Raw genomic sequence first — 22,002 nt, forward strand, 5'->3', positions numbered from 1 at the left:
ACGTGATGAAGGATGATCGCTATACAAAGAGTATAAATATGGTACTTACGGGGATTGAACCTACTAAGGGATCTTACACAAATCTAAAACCTGTCCTTCCCAGCCTCTCTCCTTCTCTCCTTCTCTCTCCTCTAAAACTCCCAATGTTAGCAAATGAGGGCACAAATATAAAAACTGCCAGTGAACAGGCAAAGATTTCCCTGTCCTGTTGCATCATATTTTCCTCCCCATACATGGAAGGACCATTTCAGCATAAGAGCTGAATAGCCGATTTTTACTGATTTTACTAATAATAGCTCATTCAAGCTCCTTGGCAAACTGAATTTACCCACATCAAAAAACATGTGACAGGAGGCAAAGAACATCAAAAGAATTGTTCTTTTGTCAAAAGAACGGCTTAAGGAATTTCTGTTTTGGATTCTAACTGCTTCAATTCAAGGACATGCTAACTTACTACAGAAAAAAAGTCTATGTATAAGTAAACTGCTTTACAACACAATTTGTGAGTATTGCACAGAGCTAATGTCCTGAGGTTTATTTTTACCTAACATCTCCGTTTTCATATAGAAAAAGTGTCTTATAGTATAAACAAGACACAGGAGGATGATCACTATAACTGAAAAATTCCATCAATAATGTAAAAGCACCAATTTTCTTTAAGGAAGATTTCTTTCAAATATATTTTGATATTGGGTTCTTAGTCTAGCTTGAATCATTTGTATCCAGATAAGTTATATATCTTTCGTTCTTTAAAATTATTGTATTATTTAGAGTTTCATTAGTTCTATGACTTTATCCCTTTACTTTGTCAAATATTTCATTATTTGAAGTATGTGGGTTTTTCAAAAAGCCAAAAGCTCTCTTTAACTTACTACAATATATTGATAACCTAAATGGAAACTCTTTGTAATCCTGGGACTGTATAAACACTTCTTTGACTTAACCAGCCCTTAAAATTTTAATTAAAACATTTCCGATGATAGCACTAAAAAATTTTGGATCTGGCAATCATCAGTTTGTTCTCTTTATTGGTAGATCTGATTCTGGTTTTTGTTTATTCATTTGTTTTGTCTTTTAGATTCCACATGAGTTAATGGGGTTGGGGGAATGGGCAAAATAGGTGAAGGGGAGTGGGAGAAAGAGGCTTCCAGTTATGGAATGAGTAAATGATGGATAGGAATAAAAGGTACAGCACAGGGAATATAGTCAACAATACTGTAACAGTGTTGCATGGTGATGGATGGTAGCTACACTTGTGTGAGCACAGCATAACATGCAGAGTTGAATCACTATGTTGTACACCTTAACCTAATAGAACATTGTGTATCAGCTATAGGCAAACATATTGTTGTTTTTTTAAAGATATTTTGGATCATGTCCTTTATAGAAACTGAGCTGATCCATATATTTTTTACTATTATTAAATCAGCACTGAAGATTCTGGGTTATTATTCAATTACTGTAAAAGTCAAAATAAAACTTTATTTAATTCTTGGTTCCATAATAAAATTTCATTTAAAAAGTCATGCCAACTAAACATATTCTCAGTATCTTTATCAACAGAGTAAACATAAGTCCACATATATATGGCTTTGCCAATGACACCCTACTTTTATATAATCATTCGAAAGATATCCAAAATATACTTTCCCTTTATTGCTAAAATTTCACTAAGGAATCAAAAGGAAGTCAAACAGCATAAAGTCATAGGTTATTTTTTTTAATCAATCCAGCAAAGTTTTTGAAGCTATATTTATGAATTAAAAATCAAGAATGGGATATTTTTCTCCTAAAAGACACCCAGTAGATTTTTTGAAAGACTTTCTCTTTTCATCTCAAATTTACCAACATCTTTCAATAATACTGAATTTGAATAAATATTTCAGCAGAATATTGTAGAAAGACACTGATTATTTGTACTTATATGGGAATAATGCAGGCCACAGATATTCTGAAATTTATTTAACTGTTTTTCAAGTAAATTTAAAAATAGTCACCTAAGTTGTACCAGACATCCATCTCTCCACTCAGGGTCCTCACTTCTACAATTGTCTGTCCCAAAAAATCATCTGACTCCTTTCTGAAATGTTGCTTGACTCTGGATTTAATGTCATCATCTTCATCCCACACTCTGACTTTGATTCGATCTGTGGAGTTATGGCATTCACTGAAAATAAATGTGGATAAGTTAATAACTATTGGTAATGCTCTAAATGGCATTTGATGTTAGCAATTCATTTTAAATCTATCTAATCCAGAAAGGCATAGTATGTTACCTAATAAATGAGATTTCCCACTGACCCATTCCATCTGTAGGATGTTACAGATGTCAGGGATATTGAAAAATGTTGCATTAGTTAAGCAATGTTAATAAGGGGTAATCATATCCTATTCCAACATAATTCCTTTAACTGAACTAAATATAATCAAATACGGGTCAAAAATATTTAGTGTATTTTCTCTTTGATATATTTCCTATTTGCAATCGTTTTCTAGAAAAACACAGCCATGCTCAGAAAATACTGCACCATCAATATAAAGCTAATTTTACTGCTCTGGATGTCACAGAGTATAAATGACAACACAGTTATGTGCTAGTACTTAATATTAAAAATCCCAGTAAGTATGTAAGATACTGTTAAATCAATTAGAATTAGAGCAAAACCCTCTGTTTTTAAGAATAAACTTCACACTTTAATCCATTTCTCACTTCAAGGTTTCCTCCACTTATTCTTTTTTTTTTTTTTTTTTGAAGATTTTATTTATTTATTTGACAGAGAGAGACACAGTGAGAGAGGGAACACAAGTAGGGGGAGTGGGAGAGGGAGAAGCAGGCTTCCCGCGGAGCAGGGAGCCCCATGCGGGGCTCGATCCCAGGACCCTGGGATCATGACCTGAGCCGAAGGCAGACGCTTAACTGACTGAGCCACCCAGGTGCCCCTCCTTCATTTATTCTTGTTGAAGCCCACACATACAGTGTTAGCATTCCTAATACATATTATGGTGTTTCCTGACCCTTTGGCTTTTGTATACACTCTTCCCTATGCTTCTCTGTCTGCCAACCAATCATTCTTTAAGCATCGGGTCATCACCTGCTCTTTCTAACTTTTTTTGGTAGCTATTGAGCCAGTTAGGATGATCACTGATGAGCTCCAGTTTGCTCTGCATGTGCATTCACTCTAGCATAAGGATCTTCACCACGGGGTCAGTGGATGAATTCCGAACATCAAAAATACATATAGAACTTATAAAACTCAACACCCAAAAACAAATAATCCAGTTAAGCAATGGGCAGAAGACATGAACAGCCATTTTTCCAAAGAAGACATACAGATGGCTAACAGACACATGAAAAGATGTTCAACATCACTCATCAAGGAAATACAAATAAAAACTACAATGAGATATCACTTCACACCAGTCAGAATGGCTAAAATTAACAACACAGAAAACAACAGATACTAGCAAGGAAGTGGAAAAAGGGGAACCCTCTACACTGTTGGTGGGAATACAAACTCATGTAGCCACTCTGGAAAACAGTATGGAGGTTCCTCAAAAAGTTAAAAATAGAACTACCCTATGATTCAGCAATTGCACATGCAGAAGAATAAAACTGGATGACTTTCTTACACCATACACAAAAAAATTCAAAACAGATGAAAGACCTAAATGCGAGACAGGAATCCATCAACCTCTTTGACCTCAGCCACAGCAACTTCTTGCTGGAAACATCTCTAGAGGCAAGGGATACAAAAGCAAAACTGAGCTATTGGGACTTCATCAAGCTGAAAAGCTTTTGCACAGCAAAGGAAACAATCCACAAAACTAAAAGGCAACCTACAGAATGGGAGAAGATATTCACAAATGACATATCAGATAAAGGGCTAGTATCCAAAATCTATAAAGAACTTATCAAACTCACCCCTCCAAAAAAAAATCCAGTTAAGAAATGGGCAGAAGACACAAACAGACATTTCTCCAAAGAAGACATCCAAATGGCCAACAGACACATGAAAAAATGCTCAACATCACTTGACATCAGGGAAATACAAATCAAAACCACAATGAGATTCCACCTCACACCAGTCAGAATGGCTAAAATTAACAACTCAGGAAACAACAGATGTTAGCGAGGATGCAGAGACAAGGGAACCTTCTTACAATTTGGAGGGAATGCAAACTGGTGCAGCCACTCTGGAAAACGTATGGAGGTTCCTCAAAAAGTTAAAAATAGAACTATCTTATGACCTAGCAATTGCACTACTAGGTATTTATCCAAAGAATTCAAACATAGTGATTTGAAGGGGCACACGCACCCCAATGTTTATAGCAGCAATGTCCACAATAGCCAAAATATGGGAAAAGCCCAGATGTCCATCATCAGATGAATGGATAAAGATGTGGTGTGTGTATATATATCTAATACACACACACACAATGGAGTATTACTTAGCTATCAATAAGAATAAAATCTTGCCATTTGCAATGATATGGCTAGAACTAAAGGGTATTATGCTAAGCAAAATAAGTCAGTCAGAAAAAGACAAATACCATGTGATTCCACTCATATGTGGAATTTAAGAAACAAAACACATGAACATTGGGGAAGGGAATGAAAAATAAGATAAAAAATAGTGAGGGAGGCAAACCATAAGACACTCTTAACTATAGAGAACAAACTGAGGGTTGCTGGAGGGGAGATGGGTGGGGAATGGGGTACTTGGATGGTCAGCATTAAGGAGGGCACTTGAAGTAATGAGCACTGGGTGTTGCATGTAACTGATGAATCAATGAATTCTACCCCTGAAACTAGTAATACACTATATGTTAATTAAATTGAATTTAAATTAAAAAATGAAAACAAAAACAAAAAACAAACAAAAAGATAGAACTACCCTATGATCCAGCAATTGCACTAAGTATTTACCCAAAGGATTAAAAAAATGCTGATTCAAAGGAGCACAGCACCCCAATGCTTATAGCAGCATTAGCAACAATAGGCAAATTATGAAAAGAGCCCACATGTCCATCAGCTGATGAACGGATAAAGAAGATGTGGCACATATTCAATGGAATATTACTCAGTCATAAAAAAGAATGAAGTTTTTCCATCTGCAACAATGGGGAGTGAGATGGAGTATATTATGCTAAGCAAAATAAGTCAGAGAAAGACAATATATGATTTCATTCATATGTGGAATTTAAGAAACAAAACAGATGAATATAGGGGGAAAAAGAGAGGCAAATCAGAAAATGGACTCTTAACTATAGAGAACAAACTAAGGTTTGCTGGAGGGGAGGTGGGTGGGGGGATGGGGTAACTGGGTGATGGGCATTAAGGGGGGCTTGTGATGCAATGAGCACTGGGTGTTATATGCAACTGATGAATCACTAACTTCTACACCTGAAACTAATATTACATTGTATGTTAACTAGGATTTAAACAACTTGAAAAAAGAAATAAAGTAATTTCACCTTTATTTTCCTTCAATTATGAACATAAACAACAAACCACAGCTGAGTCCCTGGAAGATTTTGTCACCAATAAAACCAAGATATTTACATGTAACATTACCATTGTTATGAAACTTGTAATGTTATTTGTAACTATCATTTACTGTACTAAAAGTATTCTTCAAAATAATTGATTTTTTCAATTCTATATATTTTATCTTAGGAATTTACAAATAAATGATTTTGAAAAGTGTCCATGGTTTTCACCAGATTGCCAAATGGACTCACGGCATAAAAAATACTTAAGGACATGGGCGCCTGGATGGCTCAGTCGTTGGGCGTCTGCCTCGGGCTCAGGTCATGATCCCGGGGTCCTGGGATAGAGTCCTGCATCGGGCTCCTGCTCAACGGGAGGCCTGCTTCTCCCTCTCCCAATTCCCCTGCTTGTGTTCCCTCTCTGTCAAATAAATAAAATCTTTTTTAAAAAAAATACTTAAGGACAATTGACAGAGTTCTCTCTCTCCCATTAACCTGAGACAAGATAATACAGTACATTTAATAATAAAACTTGCAGTATAACAGGGCAATGTGAAAAATAAGCCCCACTATTTTTATGTAATGCTAGAACTTTCTACATAGAGCACTTTGGCAATTTCTGGGACTTTTTTTTTTTTTTTGGTTGCTATAAACATTTAGGGGCACTGGTGGCATTAGCTGGGGTAGGCCTGGGATTTGGACACCTTACCATGTACTGGGCAGCCTGCATGATTTGAAATGATGCAAGGCATTAATAAAGATGCAAAATGCACTGAAAATCACCTCAGTTTGAGACTTTTTTTTTTTTTTACATATAAACACCAACTCTTGTGTGTATTTTAAGACATAGAAATTTTTTAGAAAACAGCTAGTGTCTAAATCACTAATCAAAGGAAAATTGTTGTTGCTATTCAGAACTTTACCAAGAGCTGTTTTGCACTTTGAGAAATTATATTACCAATGTCAAAATCGCTCAAAGTATCTGAATCAAAGTATTTGTATCAGTCTGTAGTGGAGATGGTCACATATATGCTAATTCTACCAACATACGAAAGCATGTAACTACTACCTTATGTATTCGAGGGTAGCTGTATTTTACTCTTATATGTTAAAACACGTATTAGAATACATTACATTAAACATTTTTTCCTTTTGGAACACTATGCTCATTTTTAAAAATTATATTGATAGATGAAATTACATATTATTTTGTTCCAGCATACAAAAGTCATTGTGAATTACTCTATACAAAGGGGGTCAGGGTTTGAGAACTAACTACTTCTACCTGACTTAGCCTCTATGAATCTGTTTATCTATAAAATGGGGTTAATGATACCTATCTTAGAAGATATTTATAGAAATTAAGTGAAATATCTGACAGCAGTTAGTACAGTGACAGACGAGTGTTTGATCTATAGTAGTCATTAATATAATGTCCTCATTTCATAAGTTATTTTTGAAGGTAAAATCTAGATTTATTAATATCTCTATTCTTATAGTTTCTGGCATGCATCTAGCATTCACAAAATGTTCATTAAAAAATCTACAAAGTTTTGCCAAAAAAATTCCCTTTATTATATTTGAAGGAAAAATAATGTCATTCTTAGAAATATCATGTATATCAAAGAAATTCTCCAATCTTGATAGCTATTTCCAATGGTGGAAATAGTGGGGAAGGAAAAATAACTAATCAATGATGCTGTATCCATTGCAGCAAACAAAACCACTTTCAAACCAAGGAGAGCGGTTGGGTTAGATGACAGGACAGCTGCCTCCTATCTAATTCAGAATTCCAAAGATAATACAACTGAAAGTATAGTAGTGAGGATACTGAGATAGAGTAATTTTTGGCATTTAACCCAAAATTTATATTAAAAATAGCTCAGATTTTAATTTCTTTGCTATTAAAAATAAAAAAAATCAATGTAGAAACAAAAAACCCAGTTCTCAGCTCATTTGTGTCATTCTTAGAAAAATGAAAGAAAACTTAGAATATCAATCAAAATAATTATCATTGCCATAAACTTAAAATGCAAAATATTACAAAAACAGAAATAAATCCTTTTTTGTCACCTTTTGATAAAATAACCACTAGAGTTCATGTAGGTCCTAGGAGACAGACATGTAAAAAATTTTTACCTGCAAATAACAAGTGCAATAAACAGCAAACTCTGGATAATAAAGATTGGTAAATATTTCTAGAATCTATTACTTAACAAAATCAAAATATCCGGTCTCATTTGTAAGAATAAGTATTTGAGCCTCTAGTTTTTGTTATAAATTTAAGGTAAAGATTTTTAGCTTGATACACAGACACACACACACACACGCATATACACAAATAGTACTCCATATGAAACAGTATAACTATATATGTATACATGTATAATTTTTCCTTGTACATAATTCATAACTGTATATGCACACATAGACATTGTGTGTTTCTGTATGTGTATTTACCAAATTGAGAGACAATACTGTAATATCTCTTTTCAAATTCCTGTTAGAAATAACTTCTCTGTACCAGATGGAAGTACACCTTCCAAATGACTGCTCGCATTTCCATTATTTTCTTCATTAATTCAGTTTGTATTTTTTGTTATTGTACCATCAAGAGTTTACCATTCCCTCACCCATACACCCAGCTACTCATTCACCCACATAGCAGTAATTTTCGGAGCCCCTATTAACGTACAGACACGAACAAGACTTAGTGAGGTTAGATAATTCAACCAACCATACTCTTCCTTCTTTAATGTCAAAATAAAGTGCATGTGATATAATGGATTCAGAACAAATATAATCAACAATGTGCCCCGGTTCTTGTGATCTTGCGTAAGGGAATTTGAATATCTCTGTATTTCTCATTGATTCTATTCTTTTCATTTCTTAATTAAGTAAATCTTTAAATTTAGATCATAGATTTAGAGAAAAGTGTAAAGAGAATACAGAGAGTATGTCCCCCAGCCAGATTCCTCTATTATTAACATCTTCTATTACATTTGTTCTGGGTTTTTTTTTTTTTCCTCATAAAGACATGCCAGTTCCTACTTTATCTTTCCCAAAGAGCTTTTTGTAAATAATACTTAAAATAAACAATGTTTGCTATTATGTTTCAAGTTTAAGCTGTCAGAAACTTACATTTTTTATCTCCACAAAGACAATTGTGGGACTGCTATTGCAAATACTGGAAATTCCACGTGGATTTTGCAATGCATATAAAACCGGACATTTAGTTCAGGATTGTGTGGTGAATAATCATTACATGTGGATGTTCAGCCTCTCTGAACATTCTCCTTCCATTTTGGCTACATTCCTCTTTATGTTCCTCTTCTTCCCAAGACTGAAGCTAGGTAACTCACATTCCTAGATTCCTTTGTAGTGATGGCCCAGATATTTGACCTCCATTCAAGTAAGATCTGAACTCAAAATTAAAGTGAAGCAGTGGTTCTATTCTGAGAATTTGCTCATTTGGCAACAGTGGTGGCAGAGCCTTTAGTATTTTGATGTAAAGTTTCTGTTATTCAGTCTTGCGGAGCAAAAATATTGATTAATGATGGCAATGTTGTTTTCTCCAAAGAAACCCTGCGATGGAATTGGACAGTTTCTCTACAGTGACTTCAAAGGCAGGTCCTCTGCCTTTCAAAGTCTTGAGCAACCTAACAGTGTAGGAAATAATCTGTTTCTGCCTAAAACTAATTAGAGCAAACTCTAGTTCCTTCGCAACTAAGAATACTGACGAATGCAGTAACTTTGAAAAAATGAAGGGGACTTCAATACCAGGACTTATGTGGAACTGACTGTGGAGGACATGATGGGGGCAGCCAGCGAAGATTTCATGACCACAGTCTGGAAAGCCAAGTCACTGCCAAGTGCAATAGCAGAACAGCAGGTCAAACTGTTGCTTGCTATACCTTGCAATTCTGAGCACATGCCAGGTAAAGTTTTTCTATGATGTGAATGGTTGGAGTAAAATTTAGAATGTTGCCACATGTTCATTAAGTTCGGCTGCTATAAAAAATGCACTACAGTGGAGATGCACTCAAACTAAATCCAGACAGTTTGTAAGCAGAGATGCAAGGGGGCCCAGCTATGCCCAAAGAGGCTCACTCCGCTTGTGTCCCGCAATATAAATTGACTGAGGATATCATAAATTTGGAACCCTACAAGTTTGAGAAAAGCCAGCTGCTTCTGCATATACAAAATGTAATGCACAGGTAACAAGCAAGGGTTTCTAAGTGCAACTTCAAAAAGAGATAAAATTGTGCCCCTGGGCTTTTCAAACACTTTCCTTCAGGAAGTCTCTGAGTGACAATGAAGGGAATTTAGCGGCAAAGATGAAATCAGCGGTGTTGCATTCATTCTCGCCTTGGCATGTGTACTACTTTGCAGAGGTTGAGGCAGCAACCACTAGGTCAAGAGAAAGAAATCAGGGCAGAGGAGCCGGCAGTGAAGAGTTAAAGTTTGCAGGCTCATGTGGTTACTCATAAAATTGTCTTGAAGCCCATCTCCTGGAATCCTGGTAAATTTTCCAGGGAAGAGTATTATCAAATGTGCCTCAGGCGGGCTACAGCTCTATTTAAAGTAAATGCTTCTTCTCCTCCTTCTTCTTTTTTTTTTTTTAAATGAGAGAGAGAGGGAGAGAGAGAGAATCTTAAGCAGGCTTCAGGCCCAGCGTGTGAGCCCAGTGTGGGCCTCGATCTCACAACCCTGAGATCATGACCTGAGCCAAAATCAAGAGTTGGACACTTAACCAACTGAACCACCCAGGCGCCCTGTCAATGCCTTAGTCTTACGCTGCTTCTGATCTTCATCATCATCAAATAAGGAATGCTTCGCTAATTTGTATGTCATCCTCATGCAGGGGCCATGCTAATCTCCTCTGTATTTTTCTGATTTTAGTATAGGTCCTGCGAAGTGAGTACCTTTTAATTATTTTTAGAGCCCTCTTTCATTTGCTTGCACTTTCCAGAGTACCTGCTTAGAGTGTGGACATTGACATATTGAGTGAGGAAGGTCTCCCCAGACGTAGAACCAATGACTTGGAGGAAAATGGATAAAAGAAATTCATCTGGAAAGCACAAGGGCCTGCCAGATTGGTTAGCCAAGTAACTACTCCTGCTGCTAGGATCAGAAAGCCCAGAGTGTCTAGTAGGTGTCTACAGGTGTCTAGTAGGATTCTATATTTGCTAATGTACCGACAATGGTCATGTCTTTCCCACTTTCCCTATTACTGAATGAGACTTTTAAATTGCTGTTGCCCCATCTTCTTCTCTCATCGCAATAATACATTGGGAATTTTGGAGGAAGATGACATGCCTTTAATTAGTAAGTCCCAGGATCACAAGGAACCAAACCTGGAGCGGATGCAGAGACTACCCAAAGATCACAGACTTCAAGCTAAATGCACTAACTGTATAAAATTTTGGTATTGCCTACCTTGGAAGGGAGAGGATGAATTCATTTTATTTAAATTAAATATAGAGATAAAAGGCTGTATATAAACGCTGAATAGTCAACGAGGTGGAAGGTGGCCCACACTATAAATGTATTTACTCAACAACCTTTCAACCCCTCCTTTTCCTTTTCTACTTTTATGCAGTATCTCAGCCTTCCTTGTAACTGGAGAGGACCACTTAACATAGTTCTGCCAATTAGATATAAACCAAAGTCTTCTGATCTTCTCTGTTACGTTTTCCTCTTTTATTATTCTGGAATATGGATACAGAACAGCTTTCACTAAAGATGTTAGAACAGGTAAGTGGAATAAGCTTTGTTCTTTGATGGAATAATTTAGTTACCTTACTAGCCCTCAAATGCCTATACCTGGAATTTTTGTTGAATGAAATCAACTGCTTTTTATTAATCTAGATCTGTGGCTTAATGTGAAAGTGAATGAAATTCTAATAAAATCAAATAGGTAAATAATAATAAACTGCGAAGTTCATTTTGCTTGATTATGTACAAAATAATTCAAAACATTTAATTTATGAGCTGTTACTATTTTTTACACCCGATGTGTTTTATGTCACTTAACTATTTAACATGTGTTTCATAAACCCTGACTTTTACGAAAACACACAGTTTTGCATTTCAGATGGGAAATGATAGGCTCACATACGAAACAAAATTTGACAGCAAGAGAAATATCCTTATATATATAAAAAATCTGTTACATATAATAGAAAAAAAAAAAAAAAAAACGTAGCCCCATTAAATCTTCCTCTACTAGACCATATCCAACCTGGTTAATTAGCTAACCAAGACTTCTGGTTTAGTTTACCAGTTTGTGAATTTGGCTTTTTTTTTTTTTAAATCAGTAGAGAATAAGATATTTTACTACACAAACTCTTGATAAATAAAGTATTGTTAGAGCCACTGTTTTCTAGTTTTCCTTTAACTAAAAATAATTCCCTTCTTAAAGGATGGTTCATATGTCTAATTTTACGTTTTTTTAATTGTTAAAGACTGGTTTTGTTTCCACAAGAATATGATGTTTTATTTCTTCCCAAATTAAAGGAAAACATTTCCCCCTCTGACTCAGGATTTTTGTGTGTGTCTATGTCTTGTTTTTAAATCACAGGTACCGTATCTCTATAGAGCCAATCGCTATTGGGCCAATTTTTTTTTTTTTTTTTTGGAAGCCATCCAAATGACTACTTTCTTTGTAATTATTTATTCCAACTTTGCAAATGGTCTCAATGCAAATATTTTTAGATTTAGAGTTTCCTGGGGAAAGTCCAATATATCTCCAATGATTAAAGCAAAAAACAAAACAAAAAAACAAAGTAACAAAACAAAAATAAAACCCAGGCCTTAGCCAAGTTATCAGAGTTTAACACATTCCAAGAAAAGTTGCTTTACGTTGAGAGATGTCCATGAATTTCATAAAGTCCATAAAGTCTGAATTCGATGGGAAGAAAGAAGCCCTTCCCCAAGTAATCATACTGTGATGGGAAGTCATTACTAATGTAGTATATTAACAAACAGTTGTCTGAAGAATGAAAACTGCACTTAGAGCGGCACTAGATCTAATGAAGTAAAATAGATCTCATGTGGCAACTTTGTCAGGAAAAAAGCCAATAGGAAGTGATGTGACATTAAAAATCGTGTCTATTAAAATTGTGTAAAATTATAGCCACACATTTTAAGTGTAGCAAATGAGAATTCTGTATTTTAAATGGTATTATACTGGGTTTGGTTAACAGAAACATTAATAAGGGATATTAAATACATATGAATAAATGCATGTGTGTGTGTTTGCACTGAAAGAAGCTGTAAGGGTATGTATCGAAATATAGGTGGCAGAATTAGTAAACATTTTTATTTTATTCTTCATATTTATCTGATACAATCAACAAAAGTGTATTTTAAAATATCTAGTAATTGTAAATAATCCCATTTTAACTAAGGCTTCCAGTCAGAACATTGAGAAAATCAGCAGCCAGAAACTGGCAAGAGCCATCCTGAGGCAAAGGAGCAGCCTTTTGAACAGTAATTAAATTCTCTAGTTACAGCTCAATTCTTTAAACTCTGACCCACCAAATGGAAATACTGTGAGAGAGTGTTCACATTTCCTTTTAGTGATTTATTATGAATTATGTAACCCACTTCCATTGCCATATTGATGTCTCAATTGTGCCTGATTTAAGATCCCAACCCTATTACCTCTGAATTCTATTACAGTAGATGAACAGACTCTATGTTCAAAACCCAGGGACAGTGCACACCAGCTATTCCCACCTGCATTTTTAAGGACAACTGAGTTATGGGTATCAGGATCAAAAAACAGTCCCCAACATTTCACTTTTAAGTTTTCCTGAGGTTTTTCTTTATAGTAATTGGGCATTGTAGATCCATTCTATAAATTAATGACCAAGAAGATGATAAAAATAAGAACAAGAAATCAATTATATTATTTTGAAAAAGGACAGGAAGTGAAGAGGAATTCATGCACTAGCATTTAAGGGTTGGCTGAAAGAAGCCCTTATACCATAACAGACCCGAGAACCAAAGAGCAAAGTACCACCTTATAAGACAGACCCATCTGTCTGCCCCACCTTCGAGCCCCACAGTTAGAGCATGAATATCTCAAAGTCTTATATTCTATCTTTATATCCAGTATTTTCTTCACAGATACTAATGTTGCAGAATAAAATTTTAATAGCTGTCTTAAGAATTATTAAATGCTATTAAAATATTAGCATTAATAAAAATTAATGTTAAAATAATAAAGGTAAAAAACCTTTAGACAAATACTTGTGTCCATTTTGCTGTGAAGAGAGAGACCACTTAGAGATTAGAAGATCTATATGGTATCATTTATAATATGGAGTCTAAAAAAATAAACTAGTAAAAGAGTAAAATGGTGACTATCAGAAGCTGGGGTTGGTAGAATAGGAGAGGTTTTATTTAAGGGTACAAACTTGCAATTAGTAGACATGTAAGTCCTGGAGAGCTAATGCACAGCACAGTGAATACAGATAACATTATAATAATCATCTAATACACTGAGAGACTAAAGTCTTAATTATTCCCACCACAAAAAAAGAATTATGTGACATGAGAGCAGCACTGTTGCTACAATAGTAATATTAAAATATATAAATGTATCAAATTAAGGTTTTGTACACCTTAAATTCATATAATGCTATATCTCAAATAGATTTCAAGTAAAAAGAGCAGGTAGAAAACTGGAGGACCAAATGGCTCTCTCAACAATTGGAGAAATGAATAGCTGTGTAGGAGTATGTATTATGCAAGATGGGTGTGGTTTCTAGTCACCATTTCTTTGATTCACCATGTATTTTTCCATTGCAGACACATTGTTCATTGTGTTTCTTAGGACAAGGATTTCTTTTCCCTATTCCTCTACCTGATGAACATTTACCTGTCTTTCAAGACCCAGAGAAAATATCACCTCTGAGTGAAACTTCCCTGGGAGTTTTTTTTATTCATTTTTATGTTTCAATCCCTAGTACCTGTAGCAAGTAGATATTCAAAACTGCTTACCAAAAAAATATCACAGGTTCCTTTTTCTCCACATTCTCACCACCACTTGTTATTTCCTATCTTTTTGATTTGCCATTCTGACAGGTGCAAGGTATATCTCATTGTGTTTTCTTTTTCCTTTTGAAGGCATATTTTTTTTTTGCAGTTTTTTTAAATTTTATGTTATGTTAATCACCACACATTACATCATTAGTTTTTGATGTAGTGTTCCATGATTCACTGTTTGCATGTAACACCCAGTGCTCCATGCACACATGCCCTCTTTAATACCCATCACCAGGCTAACCCATCCAACCACCCCGTCCCCTCTAGAACCCTCAGTTTGTTTCTCAGAGTCCATAGTCTCTCATGGTTCACCTCCCCCTCTGATTCCCCCTGTTCATTTTTCCCTTTTTTTTTTTAATAACATATAATGTATTATTTGTTTCAGAGGTACAGGCCTGTGATTCATCAGTCTTACACAAGTCACAGCGCTCACCATAGCACATACCCTCCCCAATGCCTCTCACCCAGCCACCCCATCCCTCCCAGCCCCCACCACTCCAGTAAGCCTCAGTTTGTTTCCTGAGATTAAGAATTCCTCATATCAGTGAGATAATATGATACTTGTCTTTCTCTGATTGACTTATTTCGCTTAGCATAATACCCTCTAGTTCCATCCACGTCATTGCAAATGGCAAGATTTCATTCCTTTTGATGGCTGCATAATATTCCATTGTATATATATACCACTTCTTCTTTATCCATTCATCTGTCGATGGACATCTGGGCTCTTTCCATAGTTTGGGTATTGTGGACATTGCTGCTATAAACACTAGGGTGCATGTAACCCTTCAGGTGACTGCATTTGTATCTTTGGGGTATATACCCAGTAGTGCAATTGCTGGGTCGTACAGTAGCTCTATTTTCAACTTTTTGAAGAACCTCCATACTATTTTCCAGGGTGGCTGCCCCAGCTTGCATACCCACCAACAGTGTAGGAGGGTTCCCCTTTCTCTGCATCCACGCCAACATCTGTCGTTTCCTGACTTGTTAATTTTAGCCATTCTGACTGGTGTGAGGTGGTATCTCCTTGAGGTTTTGATTTGGATTTCCCTGATGCTGAGCGATGTTGAGCACTTTTCCATGTGTCTGTTGGCCATTTGGATGTCTTCTTTGGAAAAATGTCTGTTCATGTCTCCTGCCCATTTCTTGATTGGATTATTTGTTCTTTGGGTGTTGAGTTTGAGAAGTTCTTTATAGATTTTGGATACTAGCCCTTTATCGGACATGTCATTTGCAAATATCTTCTCCCACTCTGTCGGATGTCTTTTGGTTTTGTTGACTGTTTCTTTTGCTGTGCAAAAGCTTTTTATCTTGATGAGGTCCCAATAGTTCATTTTTGCCCTTGCTTCCCTTGCCTTTGGCGATGTTTCTAGGAAGAAGTTGCTGCGGCTGAGGTCGAAGAGGTTGCTGCCTGTGTTCTTTACGATTTTGATGGACTCCTGTCTCACACTGAGGTCTTTCATCCATTTTGAGTCTATTTTTGTGTGTGGTGTAAGGAAATGGTCCAGTTTCATTCTTCTGCTTGTGGCTGTCCAATTTTCCCAACACCATTTGTTGAAGAGACTGTCTTTTTTCCATTGGACATTCTTTCCTGCTTTGTCAAAGATCAGTTGACCATAGAGTTGAAGGTCCATTTCCGGGCTCTCTATTCTGTTCCACTGATCTATGTGTCTGTTTTTGTGCCAGTACCGTACTGTCTTGATGATGACAGCTTTGTAATAGAGCCTGAAGTCTGGAATTGTTATGCCACCGGCTTTGCTTTTCTTTTTCAACATTCCTCTGGCTATTTGGGGTCTTCTCTGGTTCCATACAAATTAGGGTTACTTGCTCCATTTTTTAAGTTCAATTAGCCAACATACGGTACATAATTAGTTTCAGATGTAGTGTTCAATAATTTATCAGTTGCGTATTGTGGTTTTGATTTACATCTCCCTGGTGATTAGTGATATTGAGCACCTTTTTTGTGTCTGTTGGCTATTTGCATATCTTCTTTGGAAAAATGTCCATTCAAGTACTCTGCCCATTTTTTTAACATAATTGTTTGTGGGGGTTTTTTGGTGTTGAGTTTTATAAATTCTTTACATATTTTGGATCAACCCCTTATCAGATATATCATTTCCAAGTATCTTCTCCCATTTAATAGGTTGCTTTTGTTGAGTTTCCTTTGCTATGCAAAAGCTTTCTATTTTGTGTGGGCAAGGATGTGGAGGAAAAAGGAACCCTTGTGTACTGTTGGTGGGAATGTTGGTACAGCCACTGTGGAAAACAGTATGGAGGTTCCTCAAAAAATCAAAAATAGAAATACCATATGATCCACTAATTCTACTACTGGGTAGTATTCAAAAAGATATGTGCACCGTGTTCACTGAAGTATTATTTATTATAGCCAAGATATGGAAGCAACCTAAGTGTCCACTGTTGGATGAATGGATAAAGAAGATATACATGTGTACACACACACAGGAAATTTACATAGTCATTAAAAAGGATGAGATCATGACATTTGAGACAACACAGATGGATGTAGAGGGTATTATGCTAAGTGAAATAAATAAGACTGAGAAAGACAAATACCACATGGATTTACTCGTATGTGGATTCTAAAAAACAAATGAATAAACAACAAGAATCAGATATATAAATACAGAGAACTGAAGGCTGCTAGAGGAAAGGGGTGTAGGAAGATGGGCAAATGATGAGGAGGAGTGGAAGTTAAAGCTTCCAGTTATGGAATGAATAAGGCATAGGAATAAAAGGTACAGGACAGGAAATAGAGTCAATATTATTATAATAGCACTGTATGGTGAAAGACAGTGGCCACACTTTTGGTGAGCAAGCATAACATACAGAGTTGTTGAATCACTATGATGTATACCTGAAATTAATGTAACATTGTGTGTCAACTATACTTAAATTTAAAAAAAAATAAGTATTATAGTAAGTGTAATCATACTCTTCTTTTTTGTTACTCATTAAATATTACAAATACGCATATTCCAATTAGTGGCATAATTAGGTAGCTGAAATTAAACCATTTGTTTGAAGTCAGAAATAAAGTCTACTTTGGATATGTATTTGACATTTATTTGACATTTGAATAAAGACATTATCTTCCCAAGTCTGACTTTCAGTGGTGACATGCATTTTTTTTCTTAAACTTACTTGTCAATGAAATAAAGAAGATGTATGCCAATGACCTCTAAATTTAACTGTAAAGAGCCAGGAGCAGTGCATGTTGCCATGTTTCATGGTTGTCCTATTGTACCTCAAATATTCCAAGATCTGTGACTTATAGAAGTTATACCATTTTCTTTTCTTTTTAAAAATATTTTATTTATTTGAGAGTAAGAGAGTACAAATGGGGTGGGGGGCAGAGGAAGAGGGAGAAGACAACTCTCTGCTGAGCATGGAGCCAGATGCAGGGCTCAATACCAGGACACTGAGATCATGACCTGAGCTGAAGGCAGATGCTTAACCCACTGAGCCACCCAGGCACCCCTAAGTTACACCATTTTTATTTTACTTACAAAAGCAAGGTGTATTAGGTATGATGGAGTAATAGAGCAGGCTTGGAAAAATATCTGCCTGATTCAAATTTCATTTGAGCCCCTTACTAGCAGTATGACTTTGGGCAAGTAATGCAGTTACATTGAGTCTCCATGTCTAATCTATAAAATTAGAATATCAATAATTATTTAAAGATGATTATATATGTAACACTTAGAAGGGTACTGGGCACTTAGTAGGTTTTTAATTATATCTAACTAATGCAGCTAATTCTATCACTCAAACATATAAATATCATTTGCCTTTAATAGCAAAGAACAAGTTACTGCAGATATAGGAAACAGGAAAACTTTTAATTAGTCTAGTTATCAAAACAGGAAATTGATTAAATAATTGATGAATACCAATGCAATAAAATCTGATTCAGATATTAAAAATACTATTTTAGGTGAGGGTTTATTTGGGGGCTCTCTATTCTGTTCCATTAATCTATATGTCTGCCTTTATGACAATGCCATACTCTTTTCATTACTGTAGCTTTGTAGTCTTTTTTTTTACACCCTTAACAAATGTTTAAGCATATGGTATAGTATTGTTGACTACAGATGTAATGTTGTGGAGCAGATGTATAGAACTTATTTCTCTTGCTTAATTGAAACTTTGTGCCTGTTGATTAGTAACTTGCCAATTCCCCCTCTCCCCAGCTCCTGGAAACTACCATTCTAGGGTGTGATTCTATGAATATATTCTTTTTGATACCTCATTTAAGTGGAATCATGCAATGTTTGTCTTTCTGCGACTGACTTATTTCACTTTGCATAAAGTCTTCAAAGTTCATCCATGTTGGTGCATATTGTTGAATGCAGCAATTGCTAAATGATATTGCATTGTATGTATATATCACATCTTTTTTATTCATTCACCTACTGATGACATTTAGGTAGTTTCCACATCTTGGCTACTACCAATAATGCTGCAGTGAACATGGGAGTACTATTACATCTTTGAGATTCTGATTTTTTTTTTTTTTTAGGTACATACCCAGAAATGGGATTGTTCGATCATATGGTAGTTTTATTCTCAATTTGTTAAGAAAAATCCATACTGTTTTCCATAATAGCTATACTATTTTGCATTTCCACCAGTTGTGTACAAAGGTTCACTGACAAGGGTGTCAAGACTACACAATGGGAAAGGATAGATAGGAACTTGGACCACAGAGAGGGGGTCCCATCCAACAGGAGGCTTGAATCATGGAGGGGACTAAGATAATGGTGGTGCTATCCAAGGCAGAGAAAGAAATAAAGAAACACTATGGCTTCCCCTGTCCTCCCACCTCTGATCTTATCCAAGGGCCTCCTCACACCTAAACCTACTGAGCAAGAAAATCTGAAAATGTAACCTTTGGAGTTTAGTTCCCTGAGATACAGAACACACTGCAGAAACTTCAGGGACTAAATGGAAGAGCCAGCATTTAGGCTAAACTTATGCAGAAAGTGCCCTAAAGAGATATGTAAAACTATATACTTAGCTAGAAGTACTTTTGTGGTTCTCATTCTTATTCCTTTCAGCATTTCTTTGATCATTCCCTGAGAGGCCTTAGCGTTTGCATCTTGAGAGATAAAACTCCTATGCTAAAAGCGTTTTTCTAAATCTTACTTCAGGAAAAGAACTGATACATAATAAACATTTTTGTACTAGGTAGCACAATGAGAGATTTGCAAAGAAAATTATGGTATAAAAATGCTTTGAAAAAATAATAGTGCTTTATAGATGAACCATTTTATTATCACTAATGTTCTATAGTCATTCTTTATAAGTAGATAGATGCTTTACAGACTTAAGAAGAGGTTGAGCACCCCTTTACCAGTTTTCACTGCAATGAACACAATTCCTGTTATTATATATTTGTATTCAGTGCATTACTTATTAAATGTCATTGTCAATATTTTAATGCAAACATTAGTATAGTCTATTATTAGTATTTACCGTTAAAAGATAGACACATTATTTTCTCTATATAAGTGTATCTACTTTGAATTTTTACCAATGTGGGATTATACTATACATACCATTTGGCATCTTGACTTTTTAAACTTAATATATCATGTACATCCAGACACACACATGATTACATTCTTTTTAGTGACATGATATACTGCATTATATGGATGTGCCCTAATTTATTCAGTTTATGCCTGCCCCCCCCATAGACAGTAGTTGGGCATTTAGGTAGTTTCCAGTTTACTGCTACAGCACTACACAGAATACTCTGTATGTGTATTTTTATGAACTTGTAAAACTATTTCAGTTTGACAAATTACTAAAAGTGGATTTTCTAGGTTGGAAGGCATGTAATCACATACACATCTGCATATAGATACACACAAAATCACATCTGCATTACTAAAATATCCCCCAGAAAGCATGTATGTGGTTACCCTTATAACTTTCTCTATACTCTCACAAATACGGAGTATTATCACTTTTAAATCTTTGCTAATCAGATAGGTGAAACCTACTTTTCATATTACGTTGACTTTAGGGAGCATACTTATACATTAAATGAAATGTGTATATATAATATTTGTGCAACACATTCCTCCTTCCCAGACTAGTCCACCTGAAAAGGAGGAAAAAAAGAAAGGAAAAAAAAAAAAACTAATAGAAATACCTTTTTCCACCCCACCTTCCCTTTCCCCTGCCCCCTGCATATCAAAGAGACATTTCAAGAGCTTCTGACTACTTCTGGCCAGAGAAAAAGGGTTCAACTAAATAGCAAAAATTTATCTCTGGGAAGAGAACAGAATTAGTCACCATTAGTTTCTATGGCACCTAATTTGCCCTCACTCTTTGTTAGAAAAGAAGAGCTGCTATTCTCCCAAGAAACTAAAGCAATGATGTCAGTAACAAGTTGCAGTTGTAGTAAGTGCCTGATCAGACTTTATCTGAACACCACACTTGGCAGGAGCAACAATCATAAAGGTAAATGCTATTAGCTAACAGCCCTCTCGTTCCAGATATCAGCAACACAGCATAGTTTATGGAAGACCTCTGCAGTGATCACCAACGAATTGCTAAAGAAGAGAAGAAATGTTAGGAAATCTTACACTCCAATTAGCTTTCCCACTTAAATCTAAGCTTCAATCAATAATTTAGAATGGAGTAATTTTAAGAATTCATACATAGTAACATGGGTTATACTTTAGTCCTCTCCAGAACCCTTTTGAGCTGGATAATATAGAAAATGCCAAGAGATGGAATCCAAAAGGAAAAAAGAAAAAACCAAGCCACTGCACAAACACAACAAAACACCTGACAGCATCTGTGATATTTTGGCATCTACATTAACTAACCTTTATCACTAAAACAAAAACACAAGAGCCTTGAAACTTTAAGTTGAATCTACATAATTATGAACAGCTAGAAGAAAAATTTAGCCAAACATTTGTTTTCAAAACTTCCAAAAGTTTGAGTAATAAATATAAAACAATCCAATTTGATCAACTGTACACACAATTTAAGTTAACAGAAAAAGGACATAAAACCACTATCAACCAGATAAAAAGTTAAGACTGATTATTCAGGTAAAAGTTTAACAGAAGATAGTACTTTAAATTGAATCATATGAAGTTACCATTTCCATAGGTCAGCAGAGTCGAATATCAGCAATTTCATATGACTCAACCTAGTAGTAACCAGTTTTACATAATTAAGTTTTATTTGTGTCCTAGTTTGTACTTGACATGTAAAAGAAATTCCAGTAGAGGGGCGCCTGGGTGGCTCAGTCAGTTAAGCGACTGCCTTTGGCTCAGGTCATGATCTCAGGGTCCTGGGTTCGAGCCCCACATCGTGCTCCTTGCTCAGCTGGGAGCCTGTGTCTCCCTTTCCTCCCTGCCTGTGCTCTCTCTCACTATGTCTGTCGCTATCTCTCTCTCTCTTAAATAA

At 35.6% G+C, this 22,002-nt stretch overlaps 1 protein-coding gene and 1 non-coding gene across 3 annotated transcripts in view; both read right to left on the minus strand.

Moving 5' to 3' along the window:
• UNC13C (unc-13 homolog C) overlaps positions 1-22,002 on the minus strand; it is a 564,880-nt gene that overhangs the window by 298,078 nt on the left and 244,800 nt on the right. For both annotated transcript variants that reach the window (XM_064570458.1, XM_045900049.2), the window contains one exon: positions 1,998-2,167. In XM_064570458.1, coding sequence (XP_064426528.1) covers positions 1,998-2,167 — 170 coding nt within the window. The remainder of the gene's footprint in view (positions 1-1,997; positions 2,168-22,002) is intronic.
• LOC123862564 (U6 spliceosomal RNA) lies at positions 10,310-10,415 on the minus strand. The gene has a single exon (XR_006795268.1). It is a non-coding gene; the product is annotated as a U6 spliceosomal RNA (small nuclear RNA).

Source organism: Mirounga angustirostris, unplaced genomic scaffold (assembly GCF_029215605.1).
Source record: "Mirounga angustirostris isolate CCGP_5_RB_7025 unplaced genomic scaffold, mMirAng1.0.hap1 SCAF_9, whole genome shotgun sequence".
Classification (NCBI taxonomy): Eukaryota; Metazoa; Chordata; class Mammalia; order Carnivora; family Phocidae; genus Mirounga; species Mirounga angustirostris.